The sequence below is a fragment of the Numida meleagris genome, chromosome 2 (genome assembly GCF_002078875.1).
Source record: "Numida meleagris isolate 19003 breed g44 Domestic line chromosome 2, NumMel1.0, whole genome shotgun sequence".
Taxonomy (NCBI): Eukaryota; Metazoa; Chordata; class Aves; order Galliformes; family Numididae; genus Numida; species Numida meleagris.
This window is the reverse complement of record NC_034410.1, coordinates 57,376,223-57,402,353: the sequence shown is the minus strand read 5'-3', so window position 1 is coordinate 57,402,353 and position 26,131 is coordinate 57,376,223. Positions and strand designations below refer to the sequence as shown.

General features: G+C 41.2%; 1 protein-coding gene across 3 annotated transcripts in view; it reads right to left on the bottom strand.

The window, feature by feature from the left end:
* The window catches only part of MBOAT1 (membrane bound O-acyltransferase domain containing 1), a 60,050-nt gene that overhangs the window by 32,422 nt on the left and 1,497 nt on the right, over nt 1-26,131 (bottom strand). For all 3 annotated transcript variants that reach the window (XM_021387263.1, XM_021387266.1, XM_021387265.1), the window contains exons 2-4: nt 4,864-5,009; nt 4,251-4,328; nt 642-737 (exon numbers count right to left, since the gene is read on the bottom strand). In XM_021387263.1, coding sequence (XP_021242938.1) covers nt 642-737; nt 4,251-4,328; nt 4,864-5,009 — 320 coding nt within the window. The remainder of the gene's footprint in view (nt 1-641; nt 738-4,250; nt 4,329-4,863; nt 5,010-26,131) is intronic.

Genomic DNA, 26,131 nt, shown 5'->3' with positions numbered 1-26,131 from the left:
TCAAATATAGAGAGCCTAGAGTTTCTATGAACAACACCATTCCACAGAAATGCATTGCCCATAAGAAGCTGTGCTATTTAACAACAGCCACAACCTGCCATGACAACAGAGTCCATAACACTAGCTTACTGCACGCCTGTCTGCCCTGCTCACCCACACTCCAGCTCCCCTAGTCACTTGCCCTCAAGCCCATTTCCACCAGCTGGAGCCCTTTGTTAGGAAACACCTTCCCCATCAGGCTACAGAGGAATCCAGACCGCCCCAGATCCTCTCCGAGATAAACAGGAAAGGGAAAAAGGATGACTTGGAGCTGATGGAGGTGCCTGGGAAGGTGGGATGCACAGCCCACCTCTCAGGGCCAGCCTCTACACACAAAGGGCTGTGCAGGCCTCTCCTCCCAGGCTGCTCTGACTGGAACCAAGGCCTACCTTCCTGGCTAGGTAGCATCTCACAGGAAAACAGCAGAAGCAATGAGTCACTAAAACCACACAGTTTATTCCTTCCTTCTTTAAAAAAGGTCTTAGAAAAAGGTTAAGGCAAACAAAATTGCAGGCCCTCCCAGATTATATCAGCGTTACTCTAAAAACATATAATTCAACTGATATTAATTTGTACAGGACACAGCCTGCAGACTCACTCACCCAGAAAAATCTGTAGTCAGAATACCATAATGAAATATGTATATTCGGCTTATGTGGCACAAGGTGAGGTATCCCATAGCTACGACAAAGGAGTACCTAAAAACATAACATACAGAATACATAGTTACTGACACAAGTATCAACAAGAACTGGAATCACTCAAATTGGGTTTGGGCTTGTTTAGGAGCGTGGTTCAATCTTTGCAAACATTATTCACAAGTCTGAATCTATGTTACAAGATCTGGCAAAAATCTAAGTTCTAAGAAATTTTTTAAGAGGATTCAAATGCAGCTGAAGCATTATAGAGATGTCTCCTTATGGTGCTGGTAAAAAAAAAAAAAGAAAAAGAAAAAATGTGATAATTTCAAGCATTTCAATTTCAGAGTTCCTCCTCCAGCACACTATTTGGAATTTATCTCACTCAGGCATTTTATATCCAGTTATGTTGTATGTGTGTTGCTGAAGTTATACATTATCTTTTTTTTTTTAATCTGTAAATGCCCTTTGTTTACACGTACAACTCTTCCCGATCCACTAGAAATTAAAACATTTGAGATATTTTCTCTTTTCTGATTATGTATGAAGCTAGACAATGACACATAGCCTAATATTTTCAGCTCCAAGAGCTGAATTATGCCATTTTCCAGAAGGAGCATTATTTAAGCTTGACAAATTCATTCTCAGTTTTTCAGGATGACCACAAAATTGTCAGGGAGGAGAACAGCATGACATTTTCCATTATAAGAGTTGAGCACTGCAGCATCCAGGTGTGACAGATGCAGCCTTTCCCATAACTAATTTCTCCCTGCATATACCCAAGCAATAAAGAAGATACCGAAGAGATGAGAAGTGAATGGACACTTGGAAACAAGACTGCCAAGTGAAGTAAACTAGACAGTACAAAGGCGAGCTGAAAGGCTTACATTCCATGGACTTCAGATGCGCCAGGACCAGGTCAACTAGCGTCCCTTACATCAGGAGAAGCTAGCCACATGGAAAAAAATATCCAGAATAAGTTGGATCAGAGAAGGGAACTAAAGGCAAAATAAAACAAGAGCAACAGTAAGCAGGCTGAAAACTAGACATGCCTTCCTCAGATCGTGGCTGGCTCTAAACGAAATAAGCTTTTCCTCCCTGGGGACTAATAAACTTCAGTGTGAGTGACAGTGATGGATTTGAAGACAAGGATCACAAGACAATCTGCAGTTCACATGGCTGAAGCAAACAGCTGGCTGAAAGGCGGACTGAGGGGACATGACAGCTTCTTCAGGAGATTCCGAGCAGAATCTGTCTTACTTTATCTCAGTCAGACATCCAATCCAACTCCTCAGGCTCCCTCTCATCAATTGAGAATGGCAGGTCACCCAGGTGAGACATGTAACTGTGATAGATGGGATGAAGTATTTAAAATAAGCCTTGATGCTCAAGTGAAAAGATTGAAAGGGGAGCAGTGACCAGGCAGAGACATAGTGAATTGCTGCTGCAGCTTGGAGCATTTCCAATGCTGGATTCATTTTTCAGCTTGCAAGTCTTGAAGGCTGGTAGCTTCACCAGAGAGCAAACAAGTTGAAAATAACCAGTGATACGTGCATGCACATCAAACTGTGCTGTTGCTTTTATTTCCTTTGTTCACTTCAACCTGCATTTTGGGGTGGGAAAAGAGCCAACTCTTGGACTCCCACTACAGAGGACCTCTGTATGCAAAGACCCAACCACCACACTTGAATTTTTCAAGCTTATTCTCAAGCAACTTGAATACACAGTAATTTTGCCAAAATTAATGCAGATGTACTTCAAATCTAGTGAAATACAGTAGAAAAGGCCTAGCCCAATCTTCCCAGGTCTCTTGAGGTTTTTCGGCATGTTGACTTACTAATTCACATTGATTCTAGTCCACACATGACTATCTTGCAGCAGTGGGTGACATTACACCAACTGGCTTAATTCATGTTGCAACATACAGGTGTTTCTCCCATTACGACTAACTGGCTAAACAGTAAGAGCAAGGGGATTTCCTGTTGAAATCGTGCCTCTTTCCCTACAACCACACCAACTCGTCTAGGAAGACATAAACACTGGATGATTACTTCTGTAACTTGGTTCCTGCAGTTCATTTGTTTCACATAAATGAGTTACTTCTGCATTTCTCCAAGGGGTAGGCATGTACAACGACTGGAAAACAAGTAATATACATTTTTAGCACCTTTTCCTTCTGGCTTCTGGATGATATTTCTTTCACAAACGTTGCCCAATTGCATTTTAAAAATTATTGATTATTTCTGGACTTCTAGGCTTTGCCTTTGTATTCGGTGGGGGGCCAGTAACAAAATCTTCTTCATTAACATTATTAAGCTGGTGCAAAATGCCATTGACTACTGTAAGACAAGCCTGTTGCCTATGGTTCACATTTCTAAACAATCCTAGACAAATTGTAGCGGATGGTTTTCATTTGGCTTTCAGTGAGAGGTGTTGCCTCAGGAAGCGCTAGAGAAGAAGGGGAGATCAGAGCATTAGATGCTCAGACAGTCCTGGCCCTGAAGACAAATGAAGAAAGGGTTTCAGATCCACAGTTCAGACTGATGTGAATTCACCATGCTGCATCCATTAGTAGCTGCAAAAAGAGCTACGCAGAGACAGGAATAACCTGTAACACACCCAAACCAAAATACATTATGAGCCATGTACACTTAGGGATGCCAATGCAGAAGTAAAGAAGTGGGAAGAACTGCCACATGATCCCTCTAGCCTGCTGTGAAGTAGCAGTTTCAAAAATAAAATTTCCCAATTATGCAGATTGATGGGAAACAAACAACTCCACCTACACAATTTTAAAAACTCCTGCTTGCTGAACTCTTAACAGAGACCCCTGTGAGAAGGCTAAATGACTGAGCAGAGAAGTTCTTTCACACCAGCTTCCTCTTATTCAGTGCAAGAAGCAGATGTAACTTCCACGTGGTTTTCATTTTTATGAGAGTGCTTTTTGTCTTTCAGCTAGGAAAGCACTCACTTGATAAAACCCTTTATGTGCCTTAGACATCTGTATAGAAAAGAAAAAAAGATCCCATGGTTGGGAACTTCTCATGGTGATGCTGTAAGCTTCTGCTCCAAAGTAACAACATACGTGGTACTTTTTCAAGCTCCAAGTCCAGTACCTAATGCAAGACTTATTTCACAGATCACTAAGTTGCCACAATGACCTTAACTGAACTGTTTAACTCAAAAATAAGTGGAAAATAACTAAAGGCCAAGCAGCGAGGGGAAGAACACATTAAAAAGAATTATTGAAAGCAATCCTCAAGGACACGCTACTAAGGAGAATATTACTTCATTAAGTTAAAAAAAAAAACAGAAGTTTGGGCATAAATTACTAAACCTGCAAAAGCCTACTTCTGGGGTCAAAAATTTCATAGAGAAATGCAATGTACCAATGCAAAAACCACAAACAGAGATTACAGCTGCTTCTGTACCTGAAAGAACAAAGGTTGTGCAAGTAACTGGGAAAGAAAGGTAGTGAAGAAGATAAAGAGGTACTGAAAAAAAAGCATGTTTCTCAATGAAAGGAGAGGAGACTAGAGGGGCAGTTCCAGTATTGCCACCATATATGCTCACCTGTGGATGTTGGGAATACTCGCCATATTCATAATGCCATAATTCATCAGCACCAGGACAAAAAGATGAATGGAATACCTTGAAGACAACAAAGTGAATATTTAGATAATTTCTATGTGGCTTGGAAGGGCTGGAAGGTCAGAGTGAAGGAATAGTTTCTTATGCGAATGGCATAAATGTGATGCTGTATCAGAGAATCAGAAAATATGGATTATCACAATGACATTTTTATAGCCTGAATACCCAATATAGATTAACTCCTACTGACAAGATGTTTTCAGTGTGTTTCATTCAGGGAAAGAGTAGCCTAGCTCAAAGTGCTCATTCAAACTGGATGCATCTTTTCCAAAAGAGCTATCTTCACAACAAACTGGTGTGGCTTTAACTGCCAGAACAAATATATCACAGATTAAATACCTCACTTAGAAATGCTTTTGTGGCTCATTTTACTGTGTAGGCTTGGGGCAGTTATGCTGGTATAAATTTTGTCTTTTTTTTTTTTAAGGATTGCAAAATTGAGAGGGTCTTAAGACCAAAAAGATAACCCAGAGCTGATATGAAGTTTAAAAATATTTTTACCCAAGCCTTGTCTGCTTAGTGATTACATACTCACCACCCAAAGCAGAAGACAGCAAAGTATATTCCAAAGAGGGTGGCAAATGCATGGCGAACAGCAGAGCTGGCATGACTGGGACCCAAGTAAATACGAAACCAAAAGGCAGCCAGAAGGGCAAATAGTTGACAGGCTACAAAATTTATCTGTAAAAGACAAACAAAACAACAAAATAAAAAAAACTTGTAATTCTTGGAGGTGAAGGAAGAGGAGCCTCTCCATTCTCAGAACAACAAAGAACAGAGCTAGGGAAGGGGAAAAGTAAGTGAGAGAAATGAATCTTTCGTTTGTTTCTCTGAATTCTCATTCATGAATCCAATTGCTAACTCTCCTTGGCCAACAACAGAAGAGAATAAACAAAAGCACAGCCATCTGAAAACTCAGAGAAAAGCAGAAGCAAGCTGCAGCTCAGTCACCAGCACAGTCCAGGTGCAGAGGACATCCACTCTTCTCTGACCTCTTGGTGCAAGGCAGAGACCAGAAAGCAGACTAAGGCTCTGAACTATTCCCTCTGTGCCCAACTTTCTCCGCAAACTCCCAAAAAAGGCCATATCAACAGGTCTGATGTGAATCACTTCTGCAAGCAGTACCTGGACAGCTTTGTTGGCGAGCTGAAAAGCTCCACAGCACAGCATCCTCCAAGGCTTTTCAATGTGCCATTTTTTTCCATAGCTCAAGAGTGCAAAAAAACAACCTTGCTCTACCACCACTCAGACAGATAAAGACTCTGATGTGCCTAGGAAGCACTTGTAGGAGCTAGTAATGGCAGCAGGAGCAACAGGACAGGGACACGTAGAGGACAAGTGGTTCCTATCAGGCACAAGGATACCAAAAGCTGTAGTGTCCCCAGAGTAATGCTGACACCAAGCTGTTTTCTTCCAGTCACCTTCCCTTTGACAGCTTCAGCAAAAGTCACAAGAGGCAAAGGAAGAATGGAGCTCAGGAGCAGTCTCTAACAGAGCAGAATAGGACTTGGATATCACATCCAAAACTCCAGCTTGGGCCCTAGACTGATGGAGTTAAATTCATTTACTCAGCTACAGTCCTTTTCATTTTAAATTCATTCTGAGCTCTCCATCAGCATGTCATCCTAGAACGAGCAAAACTAAATAGGCTGCAACATTTTAGCAATCACTTGGATTAGATGATTATCCAAATATTTCAATCCAGGACAGGATGATAGATCACGGTTGGAAATGCTCTGACATGCTGGCTGCCCAGAGCTTAATGAAATCAACCAGACTTCTTATCAAAAACATTTACAATGTGTTTAATAAGACAATACAGCCCCAGATTGCTTTATTCTGGCAAACTACATCCAATATGGTGCTGTTAAATCAAATGCTTTCATTAAAAGGTTTGTTGGCTATGTTACTGCCTGCATCACTGAAACAGAGGAAAGGCAGCAATGTAATACAACAATGCAATTATTCAAATACTTGGATTCACATAAATCTCTTACTTTGTAGCACAAATAATATCTATTTATTTATTGTTCTTGTAAATTACCGGCATCTACAAACAGAAGATATCACAGAACTGTAACTAAAGGAAGGAATTGGGAATGTCTTATCATAGCAGTACTTTACTTGAATGTGACAGTTCTTACTATTTAAGTCTTACATTGAAAACAAGAAAACAAAATAACACTGGTCTCACAAAACCAAAGTGCTGTAGCACAAATTCCAAACCTTCATGTGGTCTGTTGTAATACCATACATTCAAAACAGTAAATCTTCCTACTTTCCCTTCCACCAAGAGAGGACATCCTCTATGGGGTTGTTCTGACTGCATCCTTTCTGTGCAAGTTTCCAAGATTGATGGATACATCCAAATAAAAACTCAGTGAACCTTAATCTTGCCTCAACATGCTCCCACTTACAGTCAGATTAGTACATCCAGGGAAGCTCAACTTTGTGGTATGCAGAACCCTTCTGATTCACTATAGAGAAAGAAAGACCGAACAGTCCAAGAAACGTGATGTGGCCAGTTGTTTAAAAGGCAATATTCCCTTCCGTGCAACGTTGTTCACGGAAGCTTTACACCATGAAAAAAACATCAAGATAAGGAATGTTTTCTTTTTTACTTTCATACTTGTTGTATGTTCAGTCTGAGATGTTAAAGATGCTGTGATTCAGAGGTTCATATACGCCACTAAATTCAGTGCAAGACACCATGGCAGACAGATTCATATCAGCATTTATATAGTTTATATAAGACAGGTGACCATGGCAGCAGCAGAAAGCAAGCAGCAGCAATTTCATCACAAGCTAACATGAAGTGCCTAACAGCATGGCAGCCTTGTGTACGTACCCTGCTGCTACCCTGTACTGCCGCTTCCTCAGAGCATGCGCTACCTGGGCTACTTGGATTGCAGGGGTACACCAACCATGTCACAATTACACCTTCACTTTGTTGTGCAAATTCACCAAGAAAATTAATTCCCTGCACTGCTTTTGCAGGAGTTGAGGTAAATCCCTGTGCCAGGATAAAAGCAAAAGTAAACCCTTGCCTTACATTCCATTCTGCTTACAATGTTTAAGTGTTTTTTTTGTTTGTTTTTTTCAGAGCAGCCAAACATCACATATCTAATATATTCAGACAGTAATAATCTCAGAATAGTAGTGCTCATTTACATTTTGGTACTGAATTTAGCTAGGAAGCAGCTTACAGAGGAATGGTTACAACATACTATTAAAAGTTACAGATCCAATTTAAAAAAAACCTAAAGATAAGCCTTTCTAGATCTGACTTAAAAAAAAAAGTTTAACATTTCCTTTCAGGATGCCTAAGTGACTGTAATATTGTCAAAGAGACATAAAAATATACCAGAATCCCTGAATGTCATTGGAACATTACATGACATACCACAACAGCACAAGAGAAGCGAGAAGGCTGCACCCAATGCATTGCTCAGGCGATCAAACCCAAGATACAAAAAAAAAGCAACCTGAAATGCAGAAAGAGAAGACTTTCACTCGTGGGCTGAGAACATGCATGCTTTCCTTTTGCCCTTCCTTCTGAGCTGCACCAACTACAGCCCTTCTGCAGTTTTCTTCCCCCCCAAGTCCATGTTCTTCTGGCAGGCAGCCATGCCCCAAAATACAACATGCTGCATTTGCTTGTCTTTTTCTATCATTAAGGCTTGCAGATTTTTTTGAGTTTTATTTTTTAATTATACTCTTCCAGATTCTCTCCCACAAAATAACTATCATCCACACTTTGGTTTGTAGCTCCTTCTCCTTTCACAGCATGTAATAGGATGCTTAACACAAAGAGGCCAGCTCCAGATCTTCAAACATGATACAGTAGAAACACAGAATCAAACTAAGGGTGCGCCAGGGAGTCATAATGCTTCTGGAGAGCTCCCTGAAAGGTGCAGCACATAGCTTACTGCATCACTAACCTTTAGTTAACTTTCCACTCTTAAGTGCTGTGAAAATTTGATCTGTCTGGAAGTCTCCTTCCTCATTTAAAACTGAGCACTGGACCTAGCACTAGATCTGATCTATTATCCCACAGAATAACAGCATGATGTGATAACTTTCCATATGACTGCCATCTCTATTTAGTTATTTATACATAACATCGTAACACTTGCACTCACATGCAGACACAAACACTGCAGCTTCACTTGACAGTGACTTTACTGCACTCCATTTAAAATGCATCATTTTCTTCACTATTCGCATTTAAGGTGCTTAAGTGAACATATTTCTGAGAGTTTAAGAAAGCTTGTAATGGATCACAACCAAATAATGAGACACACTTACCCCCCCTTTCCAAATAGGAAAGAGTTTACACTATTCAGTACTGGTTATTTTCACTGATGCTAAAAACAATTTGTAAACAGTAAATTGAGGACTTCTGAACTTTGATGAATGGTGTCCAAACAAAAATAATATAGAAACAGAAAATAAATTACATGGGAATTAACACTTCTCACAACAAGTCATCATTATAAATCACTTAATTCATGTTTTCAGCTAGTTACACATACTCAACATTGTCAAAAACTTATTTTCCACATCAACTTTGCTACCAGAAAATAAACACCTTTACCTTTTACACAATCCTTTTTTTCCATGAACCAGTGAGTAAGATGCAATAAAATTAGAAATCAGAACACGTGGCATTGACAAAATAGATAATATCTTTATTTCCTGTAAAAAAAACTTCAGAGGACATAAAGCCTATCTCATCACAGTACCCTGCACTAACACATGAAAGTCTTACATCTCAGTCTAAGCCAGCTTAAGGCAGCCTTGTCATGCAAAACTAGACACCTCCAGTTTTGGAGAGACAAAGTGTGGAACAGTTTCAGCTCAACTGGAGTGATGATAACTGTCATTTGGTTAAAAAGAATTCACAGTAACACAGAAACACAAAATTTCTAAAGAAGGAAAGAGACAAACAGGACCATTTAGTTGAACTCATCGCTACACATGGGATGACAAAATATTCAAAACCTATGTCTGAGAGCGTTGTCCATGTATCTCCTGAACTGCAAAAGGTTTGCTGCCATGACCATTGCTCTGAGGACCTTGTTTCAATGCCTGACCACTCACTCAACGAAGGGCAAAACATGGGAAGCTGTAGACACTGTGATGCCCAAAGGCCACAGGGACAGCAGCCTATGGGTGTAACCAAACCTGGCTGTATTGGGTGTGGGGGTTCTGTGGTCTGACAGATGCCTTCATGTAAAAGACAAAAAGGTTTGAGGGGAACTGGGGGCCCCTTTCTAGAGGGTGGCTCCCCTGTGCCACTTTGCTATGCAGAGAGAAAGGCTGCCAATGGACACAGACATTGTCCCATGCCATTGTTTACCCTTTGCTTGAAAACCATGCATGAGCCCCATATCATACTCTGAATGGTGGCCATGACTGTGTCTTCCTTCGCCGGGCAAAGAAAAGTGGCCGTGTCTGTGCCTTTCCACCTTCTCTGACCGGTTGGCTTGCCTGGTCTCCTCACTGTTCTCTAGACACCCGGTATGCCTGGGCCTCTTGGCACTTGGTGGAGGATCCACCTCCACGGGCTCCTCCTCATTGTTCTCTAGACCACGGATGTGACATGGCCTCTTTCAATCCCATGACCCTTGAGAACGACTTTGTTCCCCACCATTTTCTGAATGGTTAGCATGCCTGGTTGTAGCATCATTCTTGAGACAACTTTTTAAACTGGCATTTGGTGGAGGATCCACCTGCATGGGCTCCTCTCATCATTCCCTAGAGATCGGGAATGATTCTGTCGCACACCATTCCCTTGATGGTGGCCATGTCTCCATGTCACGTCAGTGTCTGGGTGATGAGCTCACCCTGGCACCACATCTATTCCTTTCCAGTGGACATGTCTGGACTTCTTGCTACTCTCTGGAGGATCCACCTCCACGGGCTCCTTGCTGCCCCTAGGTGATGGGCACGACTTGGCCCCATGCCCCTCTCAGGACATTGAGCATACCTCAGCCTCACAATGTTCCTCGGCTGCAACCTATACCTCTACCTTGTTCCTCTCTCTGCTTGATTCTTGTGTACTGGCTGCTTGCCATTGCTCACATGAGAGCTGGACATTGCTCTCATGTGATCGTGGCTCTTGCTATGCCCATTCCTCTTGCTATCCATGAGAAGAGCCATCCCCTAATCTGCCAGGAATCTCCTCTCTCGCCCCACACCCAGGTGGGCAGCCACTCACCTTCCTGCTCTGGCTCCTCTCCCATCCATGCACACGTGGCACCAGAAGGCCTAAGCTTGGCAAGTGGTGGGTCAGATGCTGCTGCTCCCCTACTTATAGGGCCCTGAGCAAAAGGCAGTGTGGCTGTGGCCACTGTAATGTCCAGAGGCCATTGTGACAGCAGCCGAAGGGTGCAGCCAAATCTGGCTGAGTTGGGCGTGGGGGTTCTGTGGTCTGAGAGACGCCTTCACATGGAACACAAGGAAGTTCAAGGAGAACTGGGGGCCCCTTTGGGGGGATGCCTCCCCTGTGCCATTTTGCTACAAAGAGAAACATAAAACAGACATTTCTTGCTTTATCTTTTACTGGTCCTGATTAAACATTTGCAGTGGGACACTTTCATGTGCCTACTGGCAAACCACAAAATAAAAGCTCCCAATAGCTGGCATTAGATACCTGTCTCTAAAAGCCTCAGTGAACTGATGAAATTAGCCCACTGTCAACCATACTTAGTGGGAACAAAGATCAACTTTTGCTCTGAGAGCAAACTAGGTTCAGGGGGATGGGAAATATCAGTCTGCTATAATTCACCTCCTGAAGAAGACAGGTAAATGACAGACAGTTTGGCATACTGGAAAATGATTGTGGAATTAAAAGAAAAAGCAAAAAAAACCCTGAAATCTTACAAGGAGAAAGTGCTGTTTCTGGCTTCAAGTTCTTGGGACATGAAACAGAAAATGTGGCAGAAGGCCAAATCTGGCTTTACACCCTTGTAGCAAAACATGACAAATATAGTCTTGGATGCTCACCACAGTTCAGGGTAGTCACTCTCCTCGGGAAGTTTCATTCCACTCATCCCACAATCCCTGTATCTGCAAATCTCCCTCTTTAACAAAGTGGTAATAGACATTTGAGAGTTACTAGATCACACTCCAGGAAGAGAAAATAAGTAAGCTTAAGCACATAGTCCATTATTTTAGGGCTTTTAACATTTTCCTTACAGTTAAGTATTAGGAAGAAACATCCTCTATTCTGTTCTGACCACCAAAATACTTTGCTTTTTCTTTGCTACCTTTTTCCTCCCTTATACTTAGAGAAAATCTGATCTCATTTTCCAAAAATCTAGGAGAACGCAACAAACAGACCACACCATTCTCTCCCAATTCCAAATGGCAACTAAGTTCTTTACCCAAAATGGCCAGTCCTCTGTATGCACAGATCTTATTGATGCTATTAATTTGAATTACATCTCATTCACTATGGAAATCTATTAAAAAAACACACTACTAAATTGTCACTCATTTGATGACAAGGTGCTGATGCATCCCCTGCAACACAAAGCCTTTGGGCATAAGTAGGCATGTTGCACACTCACATGTTCACGAACAGAGGTACAAGGGAGTCATAGCATAGCCAGGCTGCCAGAATATTCCCAGCTGGCATTCAGGTCCATGCCAGCTTGAACAAGCAACAGAAGATGCAGACTGCCCTCAGTTTATAGACAGTGAAGAAGATAACTCTCCTGTTTTTCTAGGCCTTGTGCTCACTAGCAATATTGGACAAAGAAGCTTTAAATCTACTATTCATCCGCTACACAAAAAGTGTGCAAACAGTATAGAAAGGACATCACAGCCCAGGGTCAAGATAGTATTTGCTGCTGCATACTAGCAAGCCTCTGAGCAATAGTTTAGGAGGCTGCTACAAGGTTTTTATCTTGCAAATTAGTATCACTGCTCATTAACTTAACACAGATCACCAAACAGCTGTTTTCAGTACTTGGAAAAGCATAAGGAAGCATATTAATAGAAAGTACTGACAGCAACAGCAACTCCCTCGCAAGTCAAGCCACTGACTGTAAAGTCCAACAGTGATGGGGCAGTGTTTTGAATAGGGGGTGTCATAACAAAATATTCCTCTTCACTAGAGATAAACCTCATCTTCCAGGAAGATGTCTTGCTTGCAAAGCATTAGAGAAGTGCAGTAACTTGTTTTTCTCTGTTTAAAAGACTGCTCTGCACATATAATCAAAGACACCTGGCAAACAACATGTTTAAGTTCACTTCGTTGGAGACATCTCTACTTTGATGTTGAATAACAGACCTGCTGTTCTGATAGCATTTCATAACATCCAGATTGTGATATTTGAAATGGGTGTGTTAAGAACAAGAGAAGGAATATCCTTTAATCAGATCATCTCAAAGATATCTGATACTTACTGAATTTTTTCAAAATATTTTGATCTTCCAGACTATTTTTATGAATCCTAAGGACAAATATTCTCTGCAAAGATCACTTAACTCTATGCAGGGAAGTGATAAATGCCCCCAAAAAGAAGGGCAACATCACAGAAAACAAGTCAAGTTTCCACTGCTAGAATTTTGTCTTGCGCTTCCATGAAGGAAAGGGATTCATCTAACATCTAGCTCCCCTAAATGGTCACAGTGATACTCCTCTGCAGAGAACCCAGGGCACCAAGAGTCAGCACAAACAGGCATTTGGGAAGAAATCAGAATCGACTGCCATGTACAAGATTTTACTTTCTGTTCACATCCAGGCACTGTGAATTGCAAACAGCATAGAGACAAACACATTCACGCTGGAGTGATACTGATGAAGCTATTGAAAATTCGAATCTCCATTATTACACTGAAACAACTAATTTGTGTCACAGGAGTCCTGAGGAAGATTCTGAAGGGGCAGAAGCAAAGCAAACAGTACTCTGGGAAACAGATGTCATGAGAGAGGAAAGAGTACTTGCATGATCAATTTCAGACTGCTCTTCAGCAGCAGCACTAAATTCTTATAGCTCTGGCTTTTTTGCTGATGTTGTATGCTGAATACGGAGTTGGTAAAGCAGAATATGCCAAATGAACTGTATTTTGGACTGTCATGCTGTTTTCATGGGTAAATTCTGCTGTTTCCCTACTTCTAGGGTCAAATATCCTTTCATGATTTAGACTATAAACTTGAAACAGATGTTCTTTCTGGATTACCTCTACAAAGCCACCAGCAGAATAATCACTAGCAGGACACACAAATAGAGCTTCAGAACAGATTAAATCCTGAGTCATCAGAAAGCTAAACAGAAAAACATTTAAGTAAAAAGTAAGTCTGGCAAGTCAAATCTAAATCATCATGCTAAGTTACACATTCACACACTTAGTTTCGATGGCTGATAAATGTAATACTTGGACCTGACCCAAATTCAGCTTTAGCTTGCTGTCAACAGCTCTTACACTGAACTATAATGACTCTATATGTTGAACAGACGCTTAAGTTGTGATCATTTACATGCAATGATGTTCTGCTACTACCTGCAAGTCAGTAATTACTGTTCTCTCAGTAAGTAATGCCAAAACGTAGCATGATAAAATTCCTTTGTACCTGAGATAGCCAGTACTAAATGCTACCCACAACAGATGTAGCAGTAAAATCAAGCAAGCGGGAGCCTTTGATCATTCAGTACTTTTTAAAACTCAGAATACCTTTAGATTGTTATGAGAGCTGCCTCATTTCCTCAGGCTACTCAGCAGTGAGACAGAACACTAATTACCTAAAGAACAATGTGACACATCTCTGTGCAGCTACTGCACTACTTGGATAAAATGGTACATGTCTAAAAGCAGAACTACAGCCGACAGATGGGAGTATGTAGGATAATTTGATGAGAAAAGAAAGAAAGAAGAGTGAAATACAGTTATCCAAGCAGGAATTTTCACAGCAAAAAGAACCTGGATGACCAGCCTTGCTTTTTCATGAACTTCAAGAGAAGTGGGAAGTCACTGGGTTCTTACACATCCCAAAGGAAAAATGGCATCTTTTATCTCCTACCCTCCTTGTTTAAGCACCAGATTCATAGTAACACAAAGGGAAGAGCCACCCTTTGTGGCACATCCTCCAGTGGTTTCAGTGTAAATTAAATTCCCCAGCTACCAATGGAAGTTGCATGAATGCAGGAATGGCACAATCCTAGAGTAATTTTGCTCAAGTCCCAATTCAGAAGCATGCTCAACTCTCAGGCAAGATGAAATTCCAATGCCTGCACATATCCACCAGTTCAAAACCAAAGTAGTAGACTTAAAGTGCAGTCTTTCACCAGAATGGGAACTGGCAAATCTAAAATAGTTTGCCCCATTATGTTGTTGCAATGTTTACGCAATTCTACTTTCAGTTCCTTTTCTACAGAAAAATGTGTCAGTGGCCTTTAGAAGTACAATAAAGTGAGCAGTTGTGTTCACATTATAGTAATGATATCCCAGTGAGTACATGCAATAGAAGGAAACAAACATCTGTAGAAGGAAAAAAAAAAGCCAACTTCATGAGTTATTCTAAACAAAAAGAAAGTTGTTGTCCTGTCCCATTCCATTGCTCCCTACAGAAACTGTCAGCACTGTGTTAAATTTAAACCCATTGTCCTTGGAATAAAGTGGCTTGATCGAAGACTAAGACTTTCAGACCTATCAATGGTATTATGTAAGAATTTATTAGGCCCTTACACATCTAACATCTGGAACATCATGTATTAAAATGATCTAAATCATGCTCTCAGTAACTTACAATAAAAGCACTGTAAAACATAGGATACAATTTAAAACTGTATGAAAAGATTTTGCTTAAGGAAGGAGTAGAATTTATGTTTCCAAACACTGATGCTGCTGTTGGAGTTGGCCCATCAGAATTTCTTTTATTGTTAGTGGAGATTAACGGCAGTTCTAGGTTGCAACTCATCTAATCCTAAAATACAAGTCTGACACAGGTCCTTCACCACCCATAAAAGTAATCTAGATGAACAAGCTTAGCCATAGAAATGCACACTGCAGATGTGACAAGATGAAGCCAAACTCCATGCATTAACAGGAGAAGGAAGTCTCCAGACTCTGAAACAGGACTTCCATTTTGTTAGAAGAGGTGAGATTTTCAAAAATGACCCACAGATCCTGGTGCTCCACTTTTTGGTTTACCACTTAAAGATGTCTTAAAATGGTATAATGTTTCAGAAGCAGGTATTCCACAATAATCTGAGCCCTTTCCAATTGCTTGAGATAGAGTTGGAAAAGATTTCAGAGAACAATGCGCCAGTCTGTCAACTACCAGGTATGTGTGGAAGAGTTCTAAGGGAGCAGTGCTCTTACGCGATGGCAGTTATCACACACAGCCAGATTCCTACTTCTGCAGGCAGGTGTTGCAAACCTCAGCTCTTCCTGCTCTCCTCCAAAACACCCCTAGCAGCACTTATAGAAGAAGCAAAGGAAAATTCTGGTGAGCACAGAAGTAAACTCTGGATGGGATTCAGAGGGTCCTAGTCAGGCTTGAACAGTGGGCCCAGGAGAACCTCATCAGGTTCAACAAAGCCAAGTGCGAGGTCTTGCAACTGTGTTGAGGCAACCCCCCACTATCCATACAAGCCGGGGGATGAAAGGATAGAACACAGCCCTCCAGGAAAGGACTTGAGGGTGCTGGTGGATGGCAAGCTGAATGTGAGCCAGCAACGTGCCCTCACAGCCCAGAAAGCCAACCGCATCCTGGGCTGCATCAAAAGATGCGTGACCAGCAGGTCAAGGGAAGTGATCCTGCCCCTCTGCTCTGTGCTGGTGAGGCCTCACCTGGAGTACTGCGTCCAGATGTGGAGTCCTCAGTACAGGAGAGAGATAGACCTGTTGGAGAGTGTCCAGAGAAGGGCCACAAAAGTGATCCAAGGGATGGAACATCTCTCCTATAAGGATAGGCTGAGAGAGCTGGGGCTGTTCAGCCTGGAGAAGAGAAAGCTCTGAGGTGACCTGATGGCGGCCTTTCAGTATCTAAAGGGGAGCTACAAGAAAGAAGGGGACAGACTTCTTAGCAGGGTCTGTGGTGATAGGACAACGGGAAATGGTTTCAAACTTAATGAGGATAAAGGCTGGATGTAAAGAAAAAGTCTTTTACAGTGAGGGTGGTGAGGCACAGAAACAGGTTGCCCAGAGCTGTGGTGGAAGCCCCATCCCTGGAGACATTCAAGGCCAGGCTGGAGCAGGCTCTGAGCAATTTGATCTAGCTGTGGATGTCCTGTTCATTGCAGGGGAGTTGCACTAGATGACCTTTAAGGGTCCCTGCTTTTATCTGCTTTCAGTCACAAGATTCCAGTCATAAAATACTATTCTTCCCGATTATAATACATTTTAAAGGTAAAATTATTGCTTTGTGGTGTTTAATATAAAATGCATTTATCTGACCTTCATCTATGTGGGCTGCAGACTTATTTTTAATCCCTTCAGAAATGTGGCAGGAAGAGAAGCCACCAACAAAACTTGTGCAGCTACAATATCCTGTTGTGGCTGTTCTTCCCTTCCTTTTTTCTGCTCACAATTTGCAATTTTGTACCACGCAAGAAGACAAGAACAAAGCCTGCTGTTCAGTTACGTCTGTGTTAAAGCACCTTACATCTGCAGCAAAAATCTCTGGAAGCTGGACTTTGGAACATGTCTAATTTTAGGTGCTCAACTTTGGACGCTATTGAAAACAAGTAACTTAAAAGTAATAAGCATTCAGGACTTCCTGCAAGTCAAACATCTCAGCTGTCACTAAACTAAATTATCTGGAAATCGTTAGTGCTTTGCTGAAACACTGTGCCCTGAATGAATTCCAGGGGCTCTCCTCCACAAAAAAAAAAAAAAAAACCCAAAAAAAACCCAACTTTCTAGTTTTCAAACTTAGCAACCAAAGCACAATAAAAACTAACACGAAAACATACAGCATAAGCAAGTGAGTAAGAAATGTAAACAATAAAAAAAGAGAAACTTGGACTTTGCTATAAATTAGATTTCCCTGACTTCACTTACACTATGCTACATTAAAAAAAAATAAATCCTTGCGTCATTAAAAACATACTGCCTCTTTTATACATCCCCACCAGGGGCCCATACTTCTCTCTCTATATATATATATATAATTCAGCAGAACTTTGGTTTCTAACACTGCAATTTTCCAAAGATAGCTGTGATATCAGGAGGGAAAAAAAACAACACACCCATATTTATATTACTTAGCCACAGTATTATATTTTTGCCATGCTTATGAGTCAGCAATAGAAGAAACTTAACTCGATTTCCAATGCAAAGGAGAGCAATCATTAGGCAACAGGAGCCAGCCTCACTTTTTCCCCCTTAGGAGTCTGGAAATCTTAGAATTATTAAAGTGATGCTCCCATTATGCAGTAACAAGCAACTTAGTATCCAAGAAAAAAAGTACAGCAACAAAATTCCAGAAACTTGAAACCAGTTCTTCTTGAACTATACTGTAAACTTGAACATAGCTGGGGGAAAGAAATTCAACAGACATGTAAGTTACATAAATAATTGTAAGATCCCCTTCAAGCAAGTCCTTTACACGTAAAGCCTAAAAAAATGCTTTGAAAGAACTAGTACAGTGCATGATCTGCAAAGCTAGCTTGCAAAATTTATTTCCATCTATCAAAAGGTTTTGTACCACCAACACTTGGCTATCACAAAGGCACTTTAAAAAAATATTTCAAGTTTGATTTTTGTTTTTTTTTTAAAAGCAAACATAAGCTATCTTAGAATATAGATGGAATTTTTCCCACTGCTACATCAGTTTCCCTGATGCTGGGAAGCACCCAAGCATGTCCTTTGTATAAGACAAGGGAAAGGAGCCTTGGAGTGGGATGACAGGGACACTGGTCCGCACTGATGGCCTGAAGCCTTTCTAGGACACGGCCAGCAAATAAATGAGGTCTGTAGGCAAAAGCAGTCAAGGTAACTGCAAAGAGTTGATCCTAGACATCGGAAACAGAGACGCACCAGCCATTTAGGGTCTCCTGAACCAGCCTGATACATTGTCCTGATTAGCGACCAAACTCAAAAAATGAAGTGTTGGAGAAAAAGACAAAAGAGGAGGCAGATATGGAATCAATTTTATCTTTATAATTATTTAAGCACTGAAATTAATCTAACTTAAAGCCTGGCTCAACCCTATCTAAGCCAGAAAAACAAGAAATCCAACTGAGGTGGCCAGGCAATTAAGGTAACAGCACATGACAAATTTATGATTGACAAGCAGTTAGATGACAGACTAATGATTGGCATGTCAGAGCCCATCAAAGGATGAAGGAAGACTACACCACAAACCTGCCGCACCACATCAGAAAGATCAGACAGACCATTAAACTCAAATACAGCATAAAAGATGTGCAGCTTGACCTAAGCTGAGAGGAAATGCTCAGCACAGAATCATAGAATCACCAAGGTTGGAAAAGTCTTCCAAGATTATCCAGTCCAGTTGTCTACCTACCACCAATACTTCCCCACTAAACCATGTCCCTTAGTACAACATCTAAATGTTTCTTGAACACCTCCAGGGACGGTGACTCAACCACTTCTCTGGGCAGCCCATTCCAGCGCCTGACCACTGCATAAAATAACCAGTTAAAATCTGAAGAGATGTAGACGGGAAGACATCGCAAAGCATATAAGGGGACAGTTACTTTCTACATAAATCAACAGCTGTAGCTTGGGCTCCTTGAACGCAGGACACTGGACAGGTGAGCCCCTGATTGCAGGCTGCCTTCCCTGCAGAGATCTGCTCCCCGCTGTACCAGGGTAAAGAAACTCAAGCGACGCACCCAGCACTGAATTTGGCCCCAGGAGAGGAAGAGGCCTGTGGCAGCCACCCACCTGTAATGGCAACAGCCACTCTCTGGGCTGACAGCTGCAGCTCAGTATCCAAAGGCATCAGCCAGAAGGCAGTAACCACAGAGGGGACAAACCCTAAGCGCAGTCTGCAAAATAAAAGATTTCCCTTTTAAGCTATTAAGTATTTCACTCTGGATACTCATGTTTTTTGTATAAACATCCAAGTCCTCACTGGCTCTGGGCAAGTTCTTGGCCTCAGCAGCATCCTGTTGAAATTAGTTTCACTGACCAAGTTTGGACTGCACGAAAAATCAGTTTAATCCCTGTTGAATCTGCAGCATTCAGCATTATCACGTCTTTCTCTTCATGTGGAGAAACACTGGGTGATGGAAGGGAAGAAGCCCTAAATCTCTTTCCCTTATACCGCTCATGTATACTTTCACCATGATCCCTTTTTACAGTCATATTTCTAAAGCAGACAGTCCAGTTCCTTCACTTTGCTTTTGCATGTTTAAGAAAAGAAGTCTATCTTGTATTTTTTTCCCCTTTTTACCTTGTTCACATTTTTATTTTTGTTTCATGGCAAAGAATACCTACAGCCATCCTTCAACTGACTTGTACAACTACAAGACAGAAACATAATTATGCTACGATTTCCCTTCTACTTTGGACCATTCCTGGCTGTAATACTGATATTTGTTGTTTAGCACCAGCAGAATCTTCCTTTCTTTTTCCAGGCTGCTGAACCCATTTTCTTCTCTACAGCTGCAGGTTTGCAATCAGAAATGAGTATCCTAGCGGAGAAGCAGCAAGAAAGGTAATGCTACATTGAAGTTACATGCTCTGAATAAAAAGTAAACAAATATTTCCTCTCTTAGAAGTCTACTATATTTCACAACATACCATAGCAATATGCCTACACTTTTAGCATAGTGGTACAAAACAGGCAAAAAAAAAACCAACACGGAGTGTAGTGTTATTGTTGCTGTGGTAACTACAGACCACAAATTTTTGCCTCAAGGGAATTAGCATGAACACAAACATAGACACAAAGGCATAAACAGCTGTGGGCGCTAACAGTGCCTACAACTCACTGTGGACGTAAAACATCATGCCATCAGAAACTGGATGTAAATCAAAGAATAAGTCCTTTAGGTTCCCAGCTGTCTCCAAATCATTTGTCTACACTTGTTTTTCCACATCTTCGTTACAGCACACACTGTAAAACATTTCCAGAAACCCTGTAGTGTAAGAGGTATAAATGTAAGATAAATTAAACTAAGAAAGAGCAGTATTTCTGAGTGAACAAAGTAATTCTAAAAATGTTACTCCTGCAAAAAAAAAAATTATTGATCTACCAGCTGGAAACTGATGGTGCAAATACTAACTGCAAACCTTCAGTGGTCTGAAACTGCTCTGGCTGTGCGCACATGAGATACACAAAGTCAATACTGTACTATTCTTTAACACTCCCTTGCACTGATAACGGGAAAAACCTACTTTCAGTACTTTATAATGCCATTTAAACTAGGCACAAGAGTTAATAATTAAATCTTTTCTGCTTAACTGTAATCGGGAAAAAAACAAACAAACAAGCAAAAAAAACCAATGATATGTGTGAGCATGAGAACAAGAATGGAAGTTATCTGAGAAATGCTGGGAGCAGGGGGTCCTCAAATGTCCTGTTTTTTGTTTGTTTGTTTGTTTTACCTAGTCTCTTTGCTTTCCCCATGCCTGCCCTATCAGCGTACCAGTGTCAAACGACGCTTGAACAAGAAACCACAAATGAAGAAACTGCTCAAGTCAAACTAGAGCTTTTGTCAGAAGCCCAGGGCCTGTCAAAGGAGCAAATGATCAGCCTGTGCATGAAAGCCAGGAGCTGAAGTTGCTTTCTTGGCCAGAGATATTGATTTATTATTATGCATGAAATCCAAAAAACTGATCTAAAGGAATATTTTCCTTTCCCCTTTTTCCCTCCCAGTTCTCCAGCTTGGCTCGCTCACTGAGCTGGAAGGCTGCAAAATATAATCTGATACTGAATTTTCAAGTTGGAAATCTTTGAGATTGTCATATTTTGGTCTAGGACCTACTAGGCAGATAGATAGGCGCACTCAGGCATATCTGCCCTTCAAATAAGTCATCCAGATAGACAGCCTAAATGCTTTCAGGAAGCATCCCACTCACTGTGGTGCAGAGTTCATTCACAAGAGGACACACCCAGCAGGCGTTGGCAAAATCCCTATTATCCAACAAGCCCTCCACCCAGAAACACCAGGGAAGTGTTTAGAGTCCTTAAACACCACCTGCACAAAACATCCAGAAAGAGAGAGATATGTACTGGAAACCAGGAATGAAGATTTGTTCTAATATTTAGTCCTTGTTTTGTCTAGGACCAGACAGCACTGTGAAAGTCATGCTATGAACAGATCGATTAGCTCTTTCTAGTCATTGCAGTACCATTTCTACTGTTAAAAAAAATAATAAAAACAAATGGCAGAAACTTTTCAAGCTGGTAAAACTCTCTAGTTAATAGCTATTGTTTTGAGGTTTTGGTTTAAAAATTATTTTCTATTTGCATACTTTAGTGTTACTGATAGAGGAATGATGGAACACTACTGCTGGGGAATTTTTAATGTTTCAAATTTTGAAACACTTCTGTTTCTGAAATACACTTGCAAGTTTTGTCCACTCACATCATTGAGATTAATATTGTCCTACCTGAAAATTTCTTATCATGAGGCAAGTCTGAAACAGTGAAGATTATTTCCCCTTCCAACTCCATTAGGGATGCAACATAATGCACGCAGGCAAAAGAAGTTTTGAAAAAACACTGACATCAGAAACTATTGCTTGTATTTTCCTTTTTGCTGTTCCGCAAAGCTGTGTAAAATGCCTTAAGCCAGGAAATAAAGGACCGGTGAAAATTAACTTTTCAAATTAAGCTCATAAAAAGAGATAATGATCAAATCTAACCTTTCCCTGGGAAGGCATCAGCAAAAGGGTTTTCCTTTAGTCATTTTTTCTCCAAGAGCAATTCTGCCTGTTTGCGGAGCCGCAACAGACTGACCTGATACAGAGCAGGCTGGATTCCACCCAAAAGTAACCAAACAAGCCTGACCAGTACTGTACCCAGAAGAAACCAACAAATTCATGTCAGAGATGTTGGCTGTGCTGATGTTAGCAAGTAACACGGCCCAGAGAAGTAGATCTGAAGAGCTAATGCCAAGGACCCCACACTCACATTACTCAGCATCTGGAGGGCCCCGCTTTGCATAAGCAGTAGTGTGCCCTTTAGCAGCTGAAGCACTGCAGGGTCCTGGAGCCCATCGTGGGGCTTCATCTGATCTTAAAGCGACCCAGTTCTGTGGATGCTCCGCATACACTTCAGGTACAAAGCAGTCAAGTGGGGACAGTCGGGAGATTCATTCCCAATTTGTTATGTTAATTGTACATTAGCATAAACACTCCTATTAGCAAAGGGCGGTAAAAACCTATGTATCAGACTGTAATTCTAAGAGCAAGCCTGACTGGCCAGAAGCCTTCTAAATACTCTCACTTGACTGCCTGAGCACCCTGGAGACTCGAGCTTCTGGACCCTGAAGGGCACCTGTAACTGCCAGGTCACATACAGGATTGTTTCCCCCCAAGAGAAACTCAGCTTGCTGACATCAAACCCTCCACTTGGTTTTGGATGAGTACAAAAGTTCAGATTCACCTCCGCACCAATGCTAAGTCCAGTGCCCAGGGAACACCAGCACCATCTGCAATTTGGCAAGCCTTCATCCAGAGCTGCCCATCCTCTCTAACTGCAACAGCAGCCAAGGAGCAGGCAGAGCACTAAATACCATGCCAGAGCTGCCAACACGCAGCAAATCCCAAGCACCAGGGTCTCCCCTACAGCACACAGCCAGCTCTGTGCTCACTGCCTAGATCCCTATGCCAATGCCCAGGATGCTCCATCGCTACTTCACGCCATCTCAAAATAGCTGTGGGGCACTGCTAAATCATTCCAAGCATGATTTAATGCACAGGGAAGGCTTCAGGAAACTTTACACAGCACTCTTAATGTTTGTTTTTCCAGATATCATTTGACCCAAATGAGAAGGAAAGTGCTTTAAAAGGGGAAAATTGCAAGCAGCTGATTCCAGTTGCACTTTTGCCTCTTGCCAAATGAAAAACTTAATAGGACAGACTTTGCTTCAAGGAATGAAGGGATGTGGAAGTATTTACACACATAGTATCAAGAGATCAGCCATGCAGTCCAAGACTGTGATGCCAAACCAAGTGAGAACACAATGAAAATGGCAGCACGTTTCTAAGGCAGAGGAAAATATGTATTGTTGCAATTGTTAATAATAACCAATCTGAATAGAAAGCAATGCTCTGGAGGTAGCCTTACCCTTCGGGAAGTGCAGTGCTTCCACCCCAGGGCTGACTCAGCGATACCTAGCATCCCAGAGCCTGCACAAGCAGGTACAAGCAGAAGGGTGGATTTGCTCTTGAAGCACAGAAAAGCTGGGCAGCCCGTGGGCACTACAAACCCCAGCGGGATCCAAACAGGGTCAGCAAGACTGTTTCTGTTCCTCAGGGGTGTGTTGAGTCCTTAATTTCTTCTATGAGCTACAGTTTTTCAAAAGCTGGGTACTGAAAAGTCAGAAACACATTGACATTAAAGCTGGTTTTGGCAACCTATGGACTGCCTCTTTGTAGATGTGTGATATCACAGTGATTTCAAAAATCATTTTTCTCAAAGAACTAGGGTTTATATAGCTTTATTTTTTCCAGTTGAGGGTGCGTCAAGCAAGGAGGCAGTGAATCTGACAGTACCGCTGCAATTCAAATTTAAAACGTTGAATTTTCAATCACAGAATGACTGGCATTAAGGAATTAAAATATAGCAGAGCTCATACCAAACACAAATAGTTGTTGCTGTTACCCGCAAGAAGCTTTTTTCAAGTAAAAATCAGACATTAATTCCACTTATGTTTTCAATGAACTTCTATCTTCAGATCTTGCCTCAATCTGTAACGAATTAGTTTTTTCTTCAGCACTACGTTTTCTAATGTTTCCATGAAGACCATTAAAGAAACCCTAAAGTTCCTTGCCTAAGTCTGCACAGTTCCTAGAAAGCTAAATTTTTGTCTTTTTAGACTCCAAAAGCTGAATTAGAAAAGCCATGCAAAGAGGATCAGGACTAATAAACCTTCTGACCAGATAAAACCAAGAAGTGGGGAAGCAACACTGAAGTTGAAAAAAATGCTAAATTTAACAACCCCTCAATTCTGAGATCAGAATTTCTGTTGATGTTTGTTAAAGGAAATGTACATATATACACACACATATAAAAATAGTAATAAAAACCACAACACAATTCATGAGCGTGCTTTGAGTTATTCCAACCCAAGGAAGGGGCAGAAAGACTTCTCTAATACTTCAGCTATTTCAAGTCTCAGACATGCACTCTTCAAACCCTCAAAGAATTAGTGTTTGATTTAAGCTGTTGCCAAAACATAAACACACAGCAGTGAAAGGGCAAACTATGGCATACAACTGGCAGCCAAAGCATCCAATGTTATACATGAATGCACATTTTTCACCTCTGGGGCAACACGGCAGGCCTCATCAATGAAGATCTTCTGATATAAACATGATACAAAGTTCATACGCTGTTTTTTTGAGGGCCGCTCCTTGAACACCTAATGCATTTCCTTGAAAATCAACAGCCTTCATGCTGTCAGAGGCAGGTGAGGGCCAGGCCTGCTAGCAGCTCTGGTTTGCTGTACCATAGCCGATATACAGCACATAGACAGTTACTGCCAAGGCAATAGGTAACCCAGGATATCAAGGGGCTGTACTGCAAAACAGCCCTGAGATACAAAACTTTGAGATCAAATGTCTTCACCCTTCGAACCCCAATTACATCTAGAGATGCCTAGAGCTGAGGAAGGCATGGTAAAAATGTCATACGAATAAATGGTGCTGCTAAACAGACTTTTAATATAACTGTCAACAGAGTATTTGTTTCTTCACTGCATTTATTCAAAATGCACTTTCTTTAGAGAAATTATGCTGTTAAAAGTTTAATCTCTAATTACTGTATCTCACTGATTTGTGCTAGAGGAAAACACCACATAAATCAGTGACTTAGGGTACACGTGGCAAAAAAGAAAAACGAGAAAAGTATTTTGCCAAATGTTACTGTATAAGCATACTGGAGGGATGAAGTTCCAGAATTAGTGATTTGTGGCATATGTGACAAGAAAAACAAACAATACGCCTCACATCATTTCTCCTCCCCCTCTCACCGCCCCCAACTCCTTTTCCCAAATGTTGCTAATGTTGCTGAAGGTGTGTCATTGACCTAGACAGATATTTTTAGCATACAAGTCAGCTGAACTTCAAAGTCTGCTTTCCTGGGAGATGAGGATGAATTGAACACAGTCTTTTCATCTTCTTTCAAGCTCATTAATCTTGTTACTGAATATAGCTCTCCTCAAAAATAATATTTCAATGCTAAATTCAAAGATAAATCATCCATTAAAGAGACAAGTAAATGCAGCCTGAGACTTTGGGATTATATTAGCATCTCAAGCAGCAAACATTGTTATGTTCTCATGCAATACACTGCCTAGTAAATAAAACGTGAACAGCCTGCCTGGTACACCACACAGCTATGAATTACACCCTCTGGAACCAGCATGGTTTTTAAATCTACCTCACCATTTGTAAAACGAAGAAAACAACCCATGTGAAAAATGACATTTTTCAGATTCATCTCTGTTTTCTATGATCAGTGTGACACAAGGGCTGCTTAACAGATGACAAAACACTTTCCATCTACCACAGCTGCAGCTTTCATAACCTTGCTTTGAAAGAGTAACGATCGCTACTTTTATTTTTCCTACCTTCAGCTCAACTCTTTTCCTGATCTTTCTCGTAGATTAGAACCTCGCTCAGAGCACAGAGAAACCCAAAGA